Source organism: Populus trichocarpa, chromosome 6, assembly GCF_000002775.5.
Source record: "Populus trichocarpa isolate Nisqually-1 chromosome 6, P.trichocarpa_v4.1, whole genome shotgun sequence".
Taxonomy (NCBI): domain Eukaryota; kingdom Viridiplantae; phylum Streptophyta; class Magnoliopsida; order Malpighiales; family Salicaceae; genus Populus; species Populus trichocarpa.
In genome coordinates this window covers 23805733-23824229 of record NC_037290.2, presented here as the reverse complement: position 1 = coordinate 23824229, position 18497 = coordinate 23805733, and the positions used below count along the sequence as shown (strand labels likewise).

The 18497-nt window shown below is 31.7% G+C and overlaps 2 protein-coding genes across 2 annotated transcripts; both read left to right on the top strand.

Moving 5' to 3' along the window:
• Positions 1-2414: 2414 nt before the first annotated feature.
• On the top strand, positions 2415-4765 carry LOC127905485 (amino acid permease 3-like). Its single transcript, XM_052454088.1, has 2 exons — positions 2415-2660; positions 4046-4765. Exons 1-2 carry the CDS (start codon positions 2634-2636, stop codon positions 4463-4465), a joined length of 447 nt encoding a protein of 148 aa, XP_052310048.1. The 5' UTR covers positions 2415-2633; the 3' UTR covers positions 4466-4765.
• Positions 4766-7799: 3034 nt separating this feature from the next.
• On the top strand, positions 7800-12731 carry LOC7462287 (amino acid permease 8). The gene is made up of 7 exons (XM_052454086.1): positions 7800-8066; positions 9846-10079; positions 10174-10267; positions 10394-10611; positions 11173-11312; positions 11764-11991; positions 12074-12731. The coding sequence occupies exons 1-7, from the start codon at positions 7943-7945 to the stop codon at positions 12500-12502; spliced, it is 1467 nt and encodes a 488-aa protein (XP_052310046.1). The 5' UTR covers positions 7800-7942; the 3' UTR covers positions 12503-12731.
• Positions 12732-18497: the final 5766 nt, after the last annotated feature.

The following is an 18497-nucleotide window of genomic DNA, read 5'->3' as shown; positions in this document are numbered from 1 at the left end:
ACATGAGAAAAAATTGATAGCCACCCTAGTATTTTTGACAAAGCAGAGCATGCGTGAAAATCGAGGAGAAAAGAGAGGGGAAGATGGGAATGAAAAGTGGTGACCGAAGCGACATCGTTGCTCCTCAACAAGCACGAGCCATTGGAAAATGAAGGCCTTGTCTTGCTGATTACAGTGCCATCAATAAAGGCCAAATTTGGATATTGAGGGCCACCGATCACACCGCTAGAGTGCAATGGCTACTTCACATGCTGGTATGCGTGTTCCATGCGTTAGCTACTTTCACCCTGCCATACAATTTAGTTCGTGACCTTGCAAAAAATGGGATTCAATTTTTTTTCAGTTTAAATTTGATCTTTGAAGCATCAATTATCTTAAGTCAATTAAACTGAATTTTATTTTTTCAAATTGACCAGCATTAAGATTTTTTCTCGGCATTGCAAGCTTTTTATATCAAGCTGACCAAAATAAATCATCAAATCCAATCTAAAAAAAACTTAGGGTTAATTTGAAAATAAAAAAGTTGAAAAATAAAATATAATAATCAAAGGGACAGAAATAAAGGGAGGGGGCATTTTGTCTAGCAAGAGAATTTGTCTCAAATTCAGATTCCATCCTTAAATATTTAATTATTTTAAATTAATAAAATTTCATTGAAAAAAAGTCGCATGATCCCTATAGTCAATTAAGTCAATTAAAAAAAGTCGCATGATCCCTATAGTCAATTAAAACATATCATCAAGTCCAATTCCAGATCTATGTAGCGCAAAATGATCAAGTTGGAAGGAAAAGTTAAGGGATCAAAATAATAAATAAATAAATAACAACGTGTAACACTTTTATAATTTACAATGATTTCTTTCTAGTGCTATATTGATTTTACTACACCTTTTAGTTTAGTTTTTTTTTTGTTTTGGTAATTGTAATTGCCAATATTTGCCATAAAATATTGCGGTTTTTATTTCTTTTAATTGGGAAATTATTGTAGTTTCAACATCTATAGATTAATGTCTTGGTAATTATAATAAGGATTATGCAATCCCTGCAGTATCCAAAAAGATTGATGCATCTTTCTGATGCTGTCTGGCCTTTACATTTTTAAGCCTGCAGGAAGAACTGCAACCTTTCTTTTCTTGGCATCTTCATTGATTTTATTAGTTTAATTAACCTTATGCTTTGATTGGCATCCTGATCTTGTTAGAATCTGCTTTTAGCACCATAATCTCAATGGTCCACTCTCTTTTAGTGAATTACATACTTGTTTAATTATTTATTACTAATTAATAGGAAACGACAACTCTTTCTTGTGATGAATTTGCCTCTGGAGACTGTACACAACCCATTACAATTATTATTATAACTTACTCTCTCTTTTTTTTCTTTTTCTTTTTTGAAGCTAGATGAGATGTTTCAATACGTGAAAATAAAATTAAATTCGAAGACACAAAAATTTACTGCTCCAGGTTGACAAAATCCATGGCCGAGTGGCAGTAACTCCTTGGTATAAGCTAACGAGTATAGGGTTCAACTCCTTCTTTAGTCAAAGTTAGTAGCTTCTGCAATGGCGGGAGAGTCGAGGTATCAAAGCTAAAGCCGAGTCTAGCAGGCATCGATGTCCCGAAAGCATCATTAAATACTAGTCAACGAGTTTGTCACCAAGTAATTAATTAATTAATTAAGGTTTGTTTATTTTTAGTATTGCGGTGCGAATTCTTATCAAAAAGTTTTTTTTAATTAAAATAATTTTTTTTTACTTTTGATATCAATATTTTAAAATTATAAAAAAAATATTAATTTAGTATTTTTAAAAAAACATAAAATACTTTGGAAAGAATGTTGAAAATGAAAAACAATCCCATCCCCTTAAAAAACAGAGCAGTGCACTGTATGGGGTCTTCTTCACAGGACTTCAAATTTCTAAATAATTACAAGCAAGTGACGAAAAATATGATAAAAATTTATTTTTGATATTAATAAATTAAAATAATTTAAAAATATATAAAAATAATTTCACTGAAAACAAAAAAAAAAATCAAGATTTTTATGAAGCGCAACTAGGCCACAAAAATATAAAGCACATTACACTCACTCCTGTCATTTTATTTATCCATAATTAGATTTTGATTAGTATTTATCAAAAAATTATTTTTTATTTTATTTATTTTTATGTGCATTCTTAAAATTCTTCTTTCATGAGTAATTAATAAAGCAAGATTTTTCATGTATTTTGTTTTAAGAAATATGGAAATACATTTTGAAATATTTGTGCATAGAACTGTTAGACCAACAAAGTGTGGGACAAAGGACATTTTATTTATTTTTATCAAGATAGGTGTCTAGAGAGATGGGAACATGTCTATAAATAAGACTGTAGAGAGGTCTCATTTTCAAGTTGAAGTCAAAATATCGTCCCAGGTTACCACTTGCTAAGGTAATTAGTCAACTTCATGCAAATTTCATAGTTTCTTGTTTTTATGCATGTACGTTTATTTAATTTCCTGTAGAAAACGTTCCTCTCCAAAGAGATAGGAGAAGTTAATTAGGCAACTAGAAGATGGTGAGTTTGGTAGATCAGGAATTTCAACACGAGTTATGTGAATTTGGCCTGAATCCCCACAAAGTTGCTGATGTAGATGACGATGGAAAACCCAGAAGAACTGGTGTCGCTCTTCTCTCTCTCAAACACACAAGCATGTATTTATCTGCCAAAACTCAAGCCAGCTTGCAATTTTTGTACACTGGATCATGCCTGTATGCTATCAAACTCTGCATGCAAAAATTGTTTATATATATATATGATAATTTAGATGATATTTATGTAATCCCAGATGAATAAACGGGAGAAATCATGCTTAATATTTCTTCATTTTTTTTAAAAGAGGTATTTTTTTGGAAATGAGTCGTTGATGCTTACAAAGAGAGAGTAGATTTAGACTTGATAGGTGCATGAATAAGGTCAGTGCGTGGTCAAGGAAAAGAAGAGTACATATCATGCATGTAATGTGAGATTGAGACGTGTTATGGACCTGCATATTGCTTTTATGAAATTAACATGGGGAACTGTAGACAACAATTAATGTTTTTGACATTAATTAAAGTGTTTCTTCCCTTGTATTTTGATTGTTATTGATGCTTTATAGTTTACTGAAGATGATAGGAGCATAGTTGTTAGATTTCATCTGGAAACTGATCTAGAAAAGGCTTGAGTTATTAAATTATCAAGTCAATTTATGGATTATCAAGTCAATTTAGATATATTATTTTTATGTTTTGACTATTTAAATTAACAGGTTTTACTGAATCAATATAAATTCTAGTTTAATTTAAAATTTGAAACCTAACTTGGATAAATACCAAGTTATAAATTTTATGGGTCAACTCATAACCTATTAGGTCAAGCCGGACTCTTGTAACTAGAATTTTTATTAGGGATGGAGAGCTTGATCTGTATGCAAAGGTAGTGATTCCACACAATTGTTGAAAATTAAAATTTTCGAACTCCGCTTTGTTAAATCATTCATTCCATAATGCACTTCGTTTTTTTCCTTTTCTTTTTCTTTTTTGGTTCAAGAGAACATGTGCAATCACGTTGTTAAAAAATAGTATCAAAAATGGAAGTTGCAATTTGGGATTAATTAATGACTTAATTCATCTTTATATACTAGGATAATTATCCGATCTCTTATTATATCTCTATTTGAGTTAATTTTATCATTGAATATAAATTAAATTTCTAATCTATATTTTTTGCAATATTTTCAGGATAAATCACAGAAATTAATCACGTGAATTGCATATGAAAACCTTTCATTTATCTGGTTTGCAATTTGAGAATATTAAAAAATAATCATGTATAAATTACATGACAAATCTCAATAATTTGGTTTGAAAATCTTTTAGAATGATAGATGAAGAATTTAATATATATTCGAAATAAAATTGATTCCTAAGGAAAAATTGAAGGATTATTATATTATACAACAACAGATTGAGTTATTAACCCTTTAATTTAATTTAATCTAATCGGGTGCTTATGTACGGACAGGTATTATCCCAACCAGTTTTCGGTGCATTAGAGACCTGGGCTAGCCTGGTGTGGCCTGATTCAAAGTTTGCAACCATCGAGCATTCAATAAGGATAGGGAAATACATAAATTTTAGGGGGAACTTGCTAAGACTAATATGGAGAACAGTATATGTGGTGGTGGTAACTGTGCTTGCCATGGCATTCCCCTTCTTCAACGACGTCCTTGCACTCCTTGGAGCCGTTGGGTATTGGCCAATGACAGTATATTTTCCTGTGGAGATGTACATTGCTCAAAAGAAGATTCAACGGGGATCAGTCAAGTGGTTTGTTCTCCAGCTTTTGAACTTGGTGTGCTTACTGGTTGCCATAGCTGCGGCATGTGGTGCCATTGAAGGATTGAATCATGCTCTTCAAAACTCTAAGCCCTTCAAGTTTTAAGAGCATCGAAACCGGATATTAATTATTTGAGCAATCAGCTCTTGAAATCAGCATCCTGCTTCAATGTCTATGCAAGTGTAAACACAACATTACCTATATATATATATGGTGCAGGAGCTGGCATATATATGTTGTATGTAGTGTTACATAGGGCAGGAAAGCCATAAATAAATTATTATGTCTTTTATTTGAAGTTTATTTTAAAATGTTTTTTTCTGTTCATTTGAGACTCACCAGAACTATCACAAGATCATTTCATGGCTGAAAATATTACTGGATTTGAACAGAGTTTTCAGATTAAAAGTTTCCAAGCTTCATGATTCTAGAAAATAGACTGGTTCTATTTTACTTTTGTTTTTGTTAGGGTTCTTAGAGACTATCCCACTTGAAGTCTTTCAATTTAAACTATTTCCATTCATGAGAAAATTATTCTATAAAATTAACGTGCCTTTGCAAGCGTGCTTGACTAGCTGTCATTTTAACTATTAAATCTCTGTTGAAACAACAACCAAGTATATATTCGCTTTCAAATCTTTATAATTATGATCAAATTAGTCCAAGTTGTTAGCATACACTTAACCTGGACATAGATAATAGAAGATGAGAACAATCTCCGGTGGGAGTGCTTTTCAATATTTTAAATATTTTTGATTGATTTTAATATGTTGATATATATCAGAAATATTTTTGATTGATTTTGATATGTTGATATATATCAAAAATAAAATAATAATAATTTTAATATATTTTTAAACAAAAACACTTTTAAAAACAAACTTGCACCACAATAACAAAGACACAATTTTGCATCAAATCCATATAATATTTCTTGATGATTTGCTTTTATAATGCAGCCACCATACCTATTCTACTTCAAGGAGAAACACATTTTACAGATGTTCCGCTAACTCACTCACTTTCCACATGAATCCACTCCCACGCTACTTTTATATATATATATATATATATATATATATATATATATATAGAGAGAGAGAGAGAGAGAGAGAGAGAGAGAGAGAGAGAGACTTTAAAAAAGGGGAAGAATTGAACACCCACCGCTCATAGAGGCCAGAAAGTACTTGTCTGGCCTTTCAGGTATGGGAATGGTTAGCTAACATGGATCAAGATTGCAGAAAAGAAATGCTGCTTCGTTTTGAACATAGCCAGGATTTGGGCATGAGTGTTAATGCATAACTATGATTAAACCTAGTATGTTATACCTTACGTTATAAGGACAAAAGACAAACTTTGTAGAAATGTTTGGGCACACATGTTTCAACACGGTATCGTATTCCACTCACAGCATTTTTATTTTTTACAACATTTTAAGACAAAAGGGTTTAGTTTTTATTTACCCCCCCACAACTATCATTTATCTCTTGATTGAGCCCCTAGCTAGCAAACTAACCTTTCCCCGTTAGGTCTCCAATCTATAAAACGTTGCCAAAATAATCTGAATCCACGTTAAGATCATGAAACCACGACGTTTTTGTCATGAGTTCCAGTTCAGCACATTAGATTTATTTGACTTTTTCACCAAGTGGACAAATGAATACTTTATTGTGAAAGTTCTAAGAATATAAATTAAATACACTTTTTCTTATCAATTAGTTTTCTAGCCACGTGAAACGTGTGCTATCCATCTATATATTTAATATTTTTATTGTTTTAGATTTTCTATAAATGAAAATAAAATAATGAATACAATTTAGACATTTGAAAAATTAAAATCTAAATAATATTTTTATATAAACTTTGATAATGTATGGCCAATAATTATATATTTCATTTTTTTACAAGAATAATAAATTTGAACTTAACAATAAAAATTAGGAATATTTAATACCCATTGGTTTTATGTGTGTGTGTGTATCCTAAGATATTAATCTTTAAGATTTTATATAATTTACTCTAAACATAGTAAAATTCAAAAAATGTTTTTCATTCGTAATAACAACTATATATAAAAGCATGAATTTTGCATCAAAATATTATTTCGGTAAAAAATTTCTTAAATTTCAATATCATCATATATATTGGGAGGACTTTATTGATAAACACCAAAAATAATTGCAAATGTTTCACATGCCAAAGTTAACAAAAAAAACTATATTCTATATAAAAATATATTTTTTTCAATCTTTAATTAAAATGTGAAGACTACTTTTTTCACATTAATAATTAGAACTACAAATGAAATTAACAATATTTATGATCTTAACATTTTCTAACACGAGTTAATATATAATATTGGATTTAACATGGGGTTAATCAGATAATGTTTTATAGATTGGGTTCGAATTGAGAAAACATTTTGTTTTGAGTACTCAATATTGAGTACAAAACTTAATAAGACTATTTTTCATTATAAAGGAGTGTTTGATAATGGGTTTAATTTTGCATTTATAAATCCTAAGCTTATTTGGTATTATTTTAGAGGGATTAATTGTTAAGAGGAGTACTAATCGGGAATGGATTACTATTACCCTCCAAACAATTTTTAAATTTTCTCTCTTCTTTTTTTATTTAAAATATATATCAAATTATTTTTTAATCGTCTCTCACATATTATTACTTATAATTTAATTATTTAAATTCCCCCTATTTTCACTAACATTTAACCCTTTAATTTATAAATACAAAAATATTATTCAAAACCAAGTTTTATATCCTTAAAATCTCTCTTATAATAGTTACTTTTAAAAAATTATTTTTTTATTTTTTTAACCTCATAAAAAATATCACCAAAGTAGAAAAATTTTAAAAGTATTGTGTGCCTTGTATATTAGACTAAAAGCTTATTTATTTTTGTGTTTCAAAAACATTTTAAAAAAAATAAATTTTTTTTTCTTCGTTTTAAATTAATATTTTTGGTGTTTACAGATCGTTTTGATGTACTAATATCAAAAATAAATTTTAAAAAATAAAAAAAATATATTAATTTAATATATTTTCAAATAAAAAATATTTTAAAAAGCAATTATTATCATAATTGCTGTTTAAAAGGTAAGAATAGATATATAGCAGGCATCTCTGCTTTTATATATTAATTTAATAACACTGTGCTAGATATTCTTCTTCAAAATTAGTGTTAATAATTAAACTTGAAAGTGGCAAGTAATTAAATTATGTATTATGTATATATTCTCTGGGATCTCATATTTTTCAAAGTGCGGTTGACACCTCGCTGCGCCTGGTGCTGTATCAACGTGGCCGCTCCACATTGAGAAACTAAAGTTAAGAGATACGCTACTAGCTATATATATATATAGACACACAGACACACACACACACACACACAAGAAGTTGACTGAGAAGTAGTAATTATAGGCTTCTTCGTTGTCTATAATCTGGAGATAGTGAGCAAGAAAGACAGATATTTTTGCTTTGTCAATCTCATACAGCCGATTCAATCTAAGATTTTTCTTCGTTTTTGCTCTTCAAGGTTCACCTGAGAAACCAGAGGAGAACGGCATGGGGACTGCGATAGGCCGTCAAGAGTTTATGATCCAACATGCAGTGTACTGTGAATCTGGTTCCGATCCTCGCACCATTTCAGACGGGGAGGTGGATGATGATGGCAAACCAAGAAGAACAGGTATTCCATCTCTCTATGTTTCTCTCCTTAATCAACTACAATTCTTGAATTTCACAATCTTCATGTGGTCCTGTGGTCATGCATGGTTGCTGTAATAATTACATGTGTAGCCTAGTCCACTTCTTGTAGTTGTCAAATGTCATTAACTAAGCAATGGACAAGCCATGCATATGTATTAGTTTGATGACAGCTACCTTCAATTCCCCCCCTTTTTATCCAATATATACACACAACTCATTTCTATTTAAGAGAGAAAACAATTGGAGACTGGGATTCTTTGTTCTTCAACTTGTTATTGATGAAACAGTTTTTTCCTGGAAAGAAAATAGATTTCTCTACAAGGAAAATAGAAGATATAAATTGAGGTATAGTCTTTAGCGGTAGTAATTTATTTTTTAAAGTGTTTTTTATTTGGAAATATATTAAAATAATTAATTTTTAGAAAAAAAAATATTTTTAATATTAGCACATTAAAAATATTATTCAAAAATATATATAAAAAATTAACGTGAAAGCAGTTCTAATAAACATATTTTTCATCCTCTAATCAAAATAATAACAATAATAGAATACAGTATTACCAATTAACCCAATAAGTCACTTTATTACAAAAATATTATTTTATTAGCCACATAATCAGTTTCTTAAAATGGAAAAATTAGGGAAAAGTATGTTTTGACAACTAGCACAACTTTTTAATTAAAAAGGTGGATACAGAATAGCATTTGCATGGACCGTATCGTTTATTGCTTTTCAAATATATATGTTGCTCTTAATTTCCATGCTTATCCGATGCCTAATAATTAAGTTCATTTAATCTGTGGGATAAATCTCAAAGTTATTTTCTAATTAAAAAAGAGAAAAAGTATAAAAAGAGCTAGGTGCACGGGCTTGAAAGCCAGATTCAATAAATTATTTTATTTGTTTTAAAAATATAAATAATTAAAAATAGTTATTAATATGGTTCCTTGAATAGTTAAACGACTCCACACCCTTTATTATTTTTTTTATAATGCATGCATCATATAAAATTTATTCATTAAAAAAGAAGCAATAAATAAAGCATTGAATAATTAATAGTAGCTTTAGGAAAGGTTTTAAGACATTTGTCTATAGAGCTCGAATTGATGCAGTGCGTCACGGTATTTAACTGGAGTGGTCTTAATACATTTGTCTAGTGCATGTTTTTGATTCGCGGAGAAGATGTTAAAAAGGTACAACTAGTACCTAACACAAAATCTTCTCCCATCAACTATCAATCTTCTCGCATCTGGTAGAGATAAAGAGTTTGAGATTAAGAATTTATTCTTTAGTCTCGTATTCAAATAATGTAATTAGTAATATAATAGCTACTGAAAATTTATATAATTGTTAATTTCAGGATTTGTAGAATTAATAGAGGTACATGCTAGTTAATCCAAACAATCATGTTAATTTTTTTAAAAGATTCTTCTCCCATCAAATACCCCCATTTTAATTGCCCAAGATCTTTAAATAAAACAATAGTATTAATTAAAATGCTAGCAACATACAATGAGCTTGATGCTAATGCTAATGTAAGTCAAAATCAAATTTATTTCATTACCCAACTAGGTCGGGCGAGATAATTCAAGTTAATTTATTTTAGATTTTTTAACTTTTTTAAACTCAATACGAGCAAGGAATTGGATCCATCAAGTACAGAACAGGCCTCATTAGGACGGCTCGTGTTTTAGAACTATAGTCAAAATATTCTAGTTAAAACATAAATTCAATAACTCCAATGTGTGTGAAATGCAGGGATAGTGTGGACGGCGAGTGCACATATAATAACAGCAATTATAGGCTCCGGGGTTCTCTCACTAGCCTGGGGCATGGCCCAGCTTGGATGGATCGCTGGCATAGGCATTCTCTTAACCTTTTCAGTCATTACATATTACACCTCTAGTCTCTTAGCAGATTGTTATAGATATCCAAAGTCTGCATCTGGCAAGAGAAATTACACATACATGGCCGCTGTCAATGCCTATTTGGGTATGTTTTTTTGGTAGAGTATAATTAAAGGCACAACTTAAACTTTATGTAAAAGTCATTAAAGTCTTATATGACTATTTATTTCAATAAACAGGTGAAAACATGCGCAAGGTTTGTGGGCTGTTCCAATTTCTCATTCTTAGTGGGGCAACAATTGGCTACACGATTACTGCATCTGTTAGCTTGGTGTAAGTAAAACATTTATTATTATTATTATTATTATTATTATTATAGATGAATATGTTAGTGTTGCTGGCTATAATCTATAAAGTTAAGTGTGCTTATTTGTATAAAGATGGTGGATATTGTTCTAGGGCTATAAGAAAATCAAATTGCTTCCACAAGAGAGGCCATGGAGCTCCATGCAAGTTTTCCAACAACCAGTACATGATTGGACTTGGGATTACTGAAATCTTGGTGTCTCAAATCCCAAATTTCCACAAGCTTTCATGGCTCTCAATCGTCGCTGCCATCATGTCTTTTGCTTATTCATCAATTGGACTAGGACTGGCATTTACCAAAGTCATCTCAGGTACTTTCCCTCTTTTCCTTCAAGTCAGTTCACCTTGTTTTTAAGGTATTTATAACATGTTTGGTGAAATCGTGTTTTTAAACAAAATTGATTTTTTTTAAAATTATTTTTTTATGTTTTTTTATCATTTTAATAAGTTAATATTAAAATTAACTTTTAAAAAATAAAAAATATATACTATTAAACACCCAGATAAACCACAACTTGGTCTAATTCCTCTTTTGGATGGAACAAAGTCTGAATTTACTATATGATGGTGACAAAGTGGTCAAATTTATTGTTGGGCAAGGTATGGATGAGTTCAGGCCTGTAGCAAATTGAGCTATCTGCTTTAAAAAGCGAGCTTCGATTCTTTTAAATTTTTAATCGAGAGTGAGGCTCAATTTTGAGCGAATTCCTTGAGGAACCAAAAGCATTAAGTTCATGAACAATGCTATAGGCGTATAGATCCTATGTCAGGATCTACGAGCCACAAATGGCTTGGACCAACAATGTAGTTTTCTTTTTTTGCCTTCAATCACAGGAGTATTAAAATGGTGTCTTTTTTTCCTTCTGAAACAGGGCATGGGCATAGAACAACACTTACAGGAGTAGAAGTTGGAGTGGATGTAACAGCAGCAGAAAAAATATGGACAATATTTAGAGCAATTGGTGATATGGCATTCGCTTGCGCGTATTCTGTCATTTTGATTGAAATTCAAGTAAGATTTCGAGAATATTGAGCAACATTTCTGAGTGCCTGAAACAGAAGTTAAGAGCATCGTCAACAATTACAATATTAATTTACAGCCATATCAGTTATGTTTTTAACCTATCAAAATAGCCATCTATTTTTAATGGAGGTGGTCAATTTTAGGGACTAAAATCAGAAAAACAAAAGGTTAGGGGCTGAGTTGGGTTTGACTAAAAGCTCAAGTGTCTTTGACCAATTTGCTTTTCCATAACCCTGATGCGTGATTGAATGTTAAATAGCAAGGCTAAATTACCTCGTTTCTTTCACATGTAAGCTAAATTGACAAGTAGTAAGTATTGATCGACCATTTTTGTGCTGTGTTTTGTATGAACAAATCATAGAAGGAGTTTGTGTTGCTTCCAATTAAGCTCTACGGAGCACCGAACCCTTTTGACACTGCATTTACTGTGAATTGTCAGGACACACTAAGGTCATCACCACCAGAAAATAAAGCAATGAAGAAGGCCAACATGATAGCTATATTAACCTCAACAACCTTCTACTTGATGTGTGGTTGCTTTGGCTATGCTGCATTTGGGAACAAAGCACCAGGGAACATGCTTACTGGCTTTGGATTTTACGAGCCTTTCTGGCTGATAGACTTAGCCAATGTCTGCATAGTGGTGCACCTCGTGGGTGCATACCAGGTGCCTCCATATCTCCTAAGATCCCATTCGTGCATATCAATTTAATTGCATGTTTTGCTAAAGAGTTTCTCTTAATTGACAGGTACTTGCCCAGCCTATATTCAGCACATTTGAGTCATGGGCTAGCATGAGGTGGCCCAATTCTGAATTTGTAAACACCGAATACCCACTAAGAATTGGCAGCAAAAAGTTCAATTTTAGCATCAACTTCTTAAGGCTAACTGGGAGAACAACCTTTGTTGTGGTAGCAACTTTGCTTGCAATGGCATTGCCTTTCTTCAATGAAATACTTGCACTCCTTGGGGCAATTTCATATGGCCCCATGACAGTCTATTTCCCTGTGGAGATGCACATTGCCCAGAATAAGATTAAAAGGCTAAGCATAAGGGGGTTGGCCCTTCAGCTTTTGAACCTGGTCTGCTTCCTTGTGTCCATAGCTGCAGCGAGCGGTGCCATCCAGGGTATGGGTCACGGTCTCCGTGCCTCCAAGCCCTTCCAGTATAAAGAGTGATCCCTTTGCAGTGCAGCCGTTGTTCAATGGATTTTAGTCATGGGTCATCAGCTAGATCTGAATCAAGTCTGTCACCAATAAATCCTTTATAAATCTTTCCAAGTAAAATTAACCCGTGAGTTTTAAATGTGAAAGTGGCAAGTAATTGAATTATATATGTTTCGGGTATTTTTTTTTAATGTATGCCTCAGCTAAAAAAACTTTTAAATTAATTATAAAGTTGTTTTGATATGAGATTTGAGAACGTATTTTATATTTTTTAAGCTTTTTTATAATAAAAACTAAAAGTTTATCGGATTATAATGGAAACGCAAATCTACTTGTTTTCAAGTCTGCTACTATAAGTTTATTGTAACAAGCCTATTAAATCTATCAACCTACAAGATAAATAGATTTTGAAAACCTTGTGAATGTGAACTTGATTCAATTGCATATTAATTATTATTGTTGATTTATTATTGTTATTGTTGTTGTTATTGTTTTCCTCTACCTTGCAATTTTTTTATATAGAAAAGTTTAAGGTAATTTTCAGTAACTATTTATTTACTCTATTTTACACAAAATAACTTCAAGTAAGTATACATTCATCCATTTAATTCTTTATTTTAAGGATCTTGCACTGTGTAAATTTTCTAAACCTTTTTTTCACCACTCATCTTACTATCAATTGCTCAAAATTGTTCAAGCCCACTTCTTTACTTTATTACTGTATTTTTTAGATGATATATCATTTTATACTAGTTTGGTCTATAATCAAGTTTGGCTTATTTTTTATAATCCAGATTTCATAAATTTTTGGTTAATTTTAGTGTATAACAATATAGTTTGCTTCATATCATACTCTTAGATTTTCCTAATGTTAAAAATAATATGCCTACAAAAAACAACCCAGACACATATGTTGTGTGCTCTTTCTAAAAACATTATTTTTAATATTAAAAAACAATTATAGATTTGATTTGAAAAGTAAATTTAATATTATTATTATTTTTAAGAACCCAAATAATCTTGGGTCCTGTCATCGTTAGGATCCAACTTTTTTTAAAAATAAAAGGTGAGTCCGCGGCGTAGCGCAGATCACCTAATTAGTTTTAAAATTATAAAAAAATAATAATTTAATATTTTTTAAAAAATATAAAATACTTTGAAATAATATTGGAAATAAAAAACAATCTCACCCCCCTAAAAAAACAGAGCAGTGCACCGTGTGGGCTCTTCTTCACAGGACTTTAAATTTCTAAATAATTACATGCAAGTGACGAAAAATAATTTAGAAATACGATAAAAGTTTATTTTTGATATTAATAAATTAAAATAATAAAAAATATATTAAAAATTTTCACTTAAAACAAAAAAAAAAATTCAAGAATTTTATGAAGCGCAACTAGGCCACAAAAATATAAAGCACATTACACTCACTGCCTATCATTTTATTTATCCATAATTAGATTTTGATTAGTATTTATCAAAGAGATATTCTTCATTTTATTTATTTTTTTGTGCATTCTTAAAATTCTTCTTTCATGAGTAATTAATAAATCAAGATTTTTCATGTATTTTGTTTTAAGAAATATGGAAATACATTTTGAAATATTTGTACATAGAACTGTTAGACCAACAAAGTGGGACAAAGGACATTTTAGTTATTTTTTTTTTTGATTTACGTGGGTGTCCGGGCCAGCTTGCGCGCACCACGACTAATCCCACAGCCCACTGAACACCCTGCAAATCCAGTGGGCATGTAAAGCACCGCGGGGGTGACAGGTGTGCATATGAGGACTCGAACCCAGGAGCAGCAGGAGGAGACAAGCCCCTCCTACCGCCAGGCCAAGACCCTCGGTGCGCATTTTAGTTATTTTTATGAAGATAGGTGAGTGTGCAGAGAGATGGGAACATGTCTATAAATAACACTGTAGAGAGGTCTCATTTTCAAGTTGAAGTCAAAATATCGTCCCAGGTTACCACTTGCTAAGGTAATTAGTCAACTTCATGCAAATTTCATAGTTTCTTGTTTTTATGCATGTACGTTTATTTAATTTCCTGTAGAAAACGTTCCTCTCCAAAGAGATAGGAGAAGTTAATTAGGCAACTAGAAGATGGTGAGTTTGGTAGATCAGGAATTTCAACACGAGTTATGTGAATTTGGCCTGTATCCCCACAAAGTTGCTGATGTAGATGACGATGGAAAACCCAGAAGAACTGGTATCGCTCTTCTCTCTCTCAAACACACAAGCATGTATTTATCTGCCAAAACTCAAGCCAGCTTGCAATTTTTGTACACTGGATCATGCCTGTATGCTATCAAACTCTGCATGCAAAAATTGTTTATATATATGATAATTTAGATGATATTTATGTAATCCCAGATGAATAAACGGGAGAAATCATGCTTAATATTTCTTCATTTTTTTATTAAAAGAGGTATTTTTTGGAAATAACACGTTGATGCTTACAAAGAGAGAGTAGATTTAGATCCAACATGCAGTGTGTGAATCTGGTTCCGATCCTCGCACCATTTCAGACGGGGAGGTGGATGATGATGGCAAACCAAGAAGAAACAGGTACTCCATCTCTCTATGTTTCTCTCCTTAATCAACTACAATTCTTGAATTTCACAATCTTCATGTTGTCATGCATATATGGTTGCTGTAATAATTACATGTGTAGCCTAGTCCACTTCTTGTAGTTGTCAAATGTCATTAACTAAGCAATGGACAAGCCATGCATATGTATTAGTTTGATGACAGCTACCTTCAATTTCCCCCCCCCCCCCCCCCTTTTTATCCAATATATACACACAACTCATTTCTATTTAAGAGAGAAAACAATTGGAGACTGGGATTCTTTGTTCTTCAACTTGTTATTGATGAAACCAGATCCAGTAATTGTTTTTTAAACCGACTCCACACATGAACCATATAATTTATTCATAAAAAAACAATATATAAAGCATTGTCTATGTAGCTCGAATTCATGCAGTGCGTCATGGTATTTAACGAGAGTGGTCTTAATACATTTATTTATTGTTTTTGATTCACGTGAAGTGTCTGGGTCAGCTTGCGCGTACCCCGACTAATCCCTACGAGTCCTGAAGTTAACGACCAGGTAAGACTCCAGTGGCCATCAATATTAGCAACCACAAGACTCGAACCTAAAATCATGGAAGAAGCAAATCTCTTGATCCTCATCTCTTATTATTGGACCACATACTAGTCTATTGCATATTTTTGTTTCAAGGAGAAGATGTCAAAATAGTTCAACTATTACATAACACAAAATCTTCTCCCATCATGTTATTTACAACATAACTCAGGTTAATCTATTTTAGTTTTTTTTTTTTAAATCAAATGATGTTGTTTATTTTTTTAAAATCAAATTAAATTTTGATAAGATCATGAATTGGCCTTCAAGTCAATCAGGTGAAACACTCTAAATTAACTTTTTTAAACTCAATCCGAGTACCGAATCAGGTCCGCTGAGTACCGAATCAGGCATCAGCTCGAGTTTTAGAACTACAGTCAAGATATTCTAGCTAAAACATAACTTCAATAACTCTAATGCGTGTGAAAACGCAGGGATAATGTGGACGGCAAGTGCCCATATAATAACAACAATTATAGGCTCCGGGGTTCTCTCACTAGCCTGGGGCATGGCCCAGCTTGGATGGATTGCTGGCATAGGCATTCTCTTAACCTTTTCAGTCATTACATATTACACCTCTAGTCTCTTGGCAGATTGTTATAGATTTCCAAAGCCTATATCTGGCAAGTGAAATAACACGTATATGGCCGCTGTCAATGCCTTTTTAGGTATGTTTTTTTTAGAGTATAATTAAAGGCACAATTTAAACTTCATGTAGATGTCATTAAAGTATTACATGACTTTTTATTTCAATAAATAGGTGAAAACATGTGCAAGGTTTGTGGGCTGTTCCAATTTCTCATTCTTAGTGGGGCAACAATTGGCTACACGATTACCGCATCTGTTAGCATGATGTGAGTAAACATTTTCTTTACATACATAATGATGTAAGCAAACATCTATACAAAATAGTTGATAGATATAACAATCTGTAAGCATATGCACAACAGCAGTGAAATGGCCCTTGATTTTAAAAAAAAAAAAATATATATATATATATATACTATAACTGAAAGGGCTCGGTATTTTACCGTAGAGTGAGTTACTGTGAATTGTGATTGATTTCACTGTGGATTGCATTGCTTTGAATCACTGTAGATTGTGAGTATTTTCACTATAGACTGTACTGTTTGGATTTGCTCTTTGCTGGGCTCTTTCAAAACGCATGGGAGTGGACACAGACATATTGCATTGTGGATGACATTGTAGCCATAGATTGTATTCACTGTGGATAGCACTGTAGCGCCCTGGGAAGCGTTTTTCTGCTATGTTTTTCGTCAAAAATTGCAGCTAAGGGAGTGTTGCCTTCTCTGCCAAAAATTGTTGGGTTTGGCTTGGCAACGGGACCCAACGCTGTTGGGTTTGGCTGCCAAGCCAAGCCTAAAACACTTCCAAAAAGAGCCAACAACGTTGGGTCCTGTTACCCAGCAGGACCCAATAGTGTTGGGTCTCGCTTAGCCAGACCCAAAATACTTCAAACAGGGACGGGGTCTGGCTGCCCAGCGAGACCCACCGATTTTGGGTCTAGCTGTGCAGCCATACCCAAGGATATTATTATTTATATTTTAAATATTTTAAATTTTATTATTATTAATTTTAAAAATATTACTATTTGTATTATAAATATTATTTTTTTATTATAATTAAAAGTATTAATATTAAAAATATTATTATGTATGTTATAAATGTTATTATTTTTAGTATAATGAAAAGCATTAATATCAAAAATATTATTATTTGTGCTATAAATAATATTATTTTTATTGTCATTAGTAGTATTAATACTAAAAATAGTATTATTCGTGTTATAAATATTATAAGCACTTGGGTCGGGCGAGTTTAATATTATTATTAATATTATAAATATTATTAAATTTGTAGGGATTAAAAACTATAAAAATTTAGGCCGGATAAGTTTATTATTATTATTAATATCATAAATATTATTAAATTCATTAATATTATTAATTTTGAAATAAATTTTATTACTGTAAAATATATATATATATATATATATATATTTGATTTGAAAGGTAAAATCAATTATTATTATTATTATTATTATTATTATTATTAACTTAGGCTGGCATGCCCTTCCAGACCCAAGAAACTTAGGGTTGTAAAGGGGTGCCTGACCCAAGTCGCTTGGGAGTAGCAGGGCAGCAGACCCAAGTCTTTTGGGTCTTGCAGCCCACCTTGGCCCAAGACACTTGGGTTAGGCGTCCTCACCTAACTCTAATGGGTTTAGGTTAAAGTCAGACCTAAAACTATTGGGTCTAACATTCGAGAGGGCCTAAAGGTGTTGGGCCTGAGCCTGTTGTTAAATCCAGACCCACTTAAACTTTAGTAAGTTTAATATTATTAAAAATATTATTATTTGTATTATAAATATTATTATTTTTATTTTTATTTTTATTATAATTAATATTATTAATATCATAATTAAGAAATTTAAAAAATATATCATTAATTTAAAAAAAATCATAGATTCGATTTGTAGGGTAAAATTATTATTATCATTAAATAATAATATTATCATTAATTATAACTAATATTAATAATTATATTAATAATAGTAAACACAACGTTCCTCTGCTGTGTTTTTGGTCAAGAATTGCGGCTGGTGGTGTTGTCTTCTCTGTCAAAAGCTGTTGGGTCTGGTTTTGTAGCTGCACCCAACGTTGTTGGATCTGACTGCCAAACCAAGCTCAAAACACTTCCAAAATGTGTCAATAGCGTTGGGTCTTGTTGCCCAGCAGAACCCAATAGTATTGAGTCTAGCTCAGCCAAACCCAAAACACTTTAAAAAGAGGTTGGGTCTTGCTGCCTAGCCAAACCAACAGATATTGGGTCT

What these genes read in the sequence shown, in the direction of transcription:
- LOC127905485 (XM_052454088.1), top strand. Translation starts at nt 2,634, where the DNA reads ATGACGATGGAAAACCCAGAAGAACTG. An exon ending in TGGAAAACCCAGAAGAACTG is followed by an intron (nt 2,661 to 4,045) that starts GTGTCGCTCTTC and finishes ATGTACGGACAG; the next exon opens with GTATTATCCCAACCAGTTTT.
- LOC7462287 (XM_052454086.1), top strand. Translation starts at nt 7,943, where the DNA reads ATGGGGACTGCGATAGGCCGTCAAGAGTTTATGATCCAACATGCAGTG. An exon ending in ATTTACCAAAGTCATCTCAG is followed by an intron (nt 10,612 to 11,172) that starts GTACTTTCCCTC and finishes CTTCTGAAACAG; the next exon opens with GGCATGGGCATAGAACAACA. An exon ending in ACCTCGTGGGTGCATACCAG is followed by an intron (nt 11,992 to 12,073) that starts GTGCCTCCATAT and finishes CTTAATTGACAG; the next exon opens with GTACTTGCCCAGCCTATATT.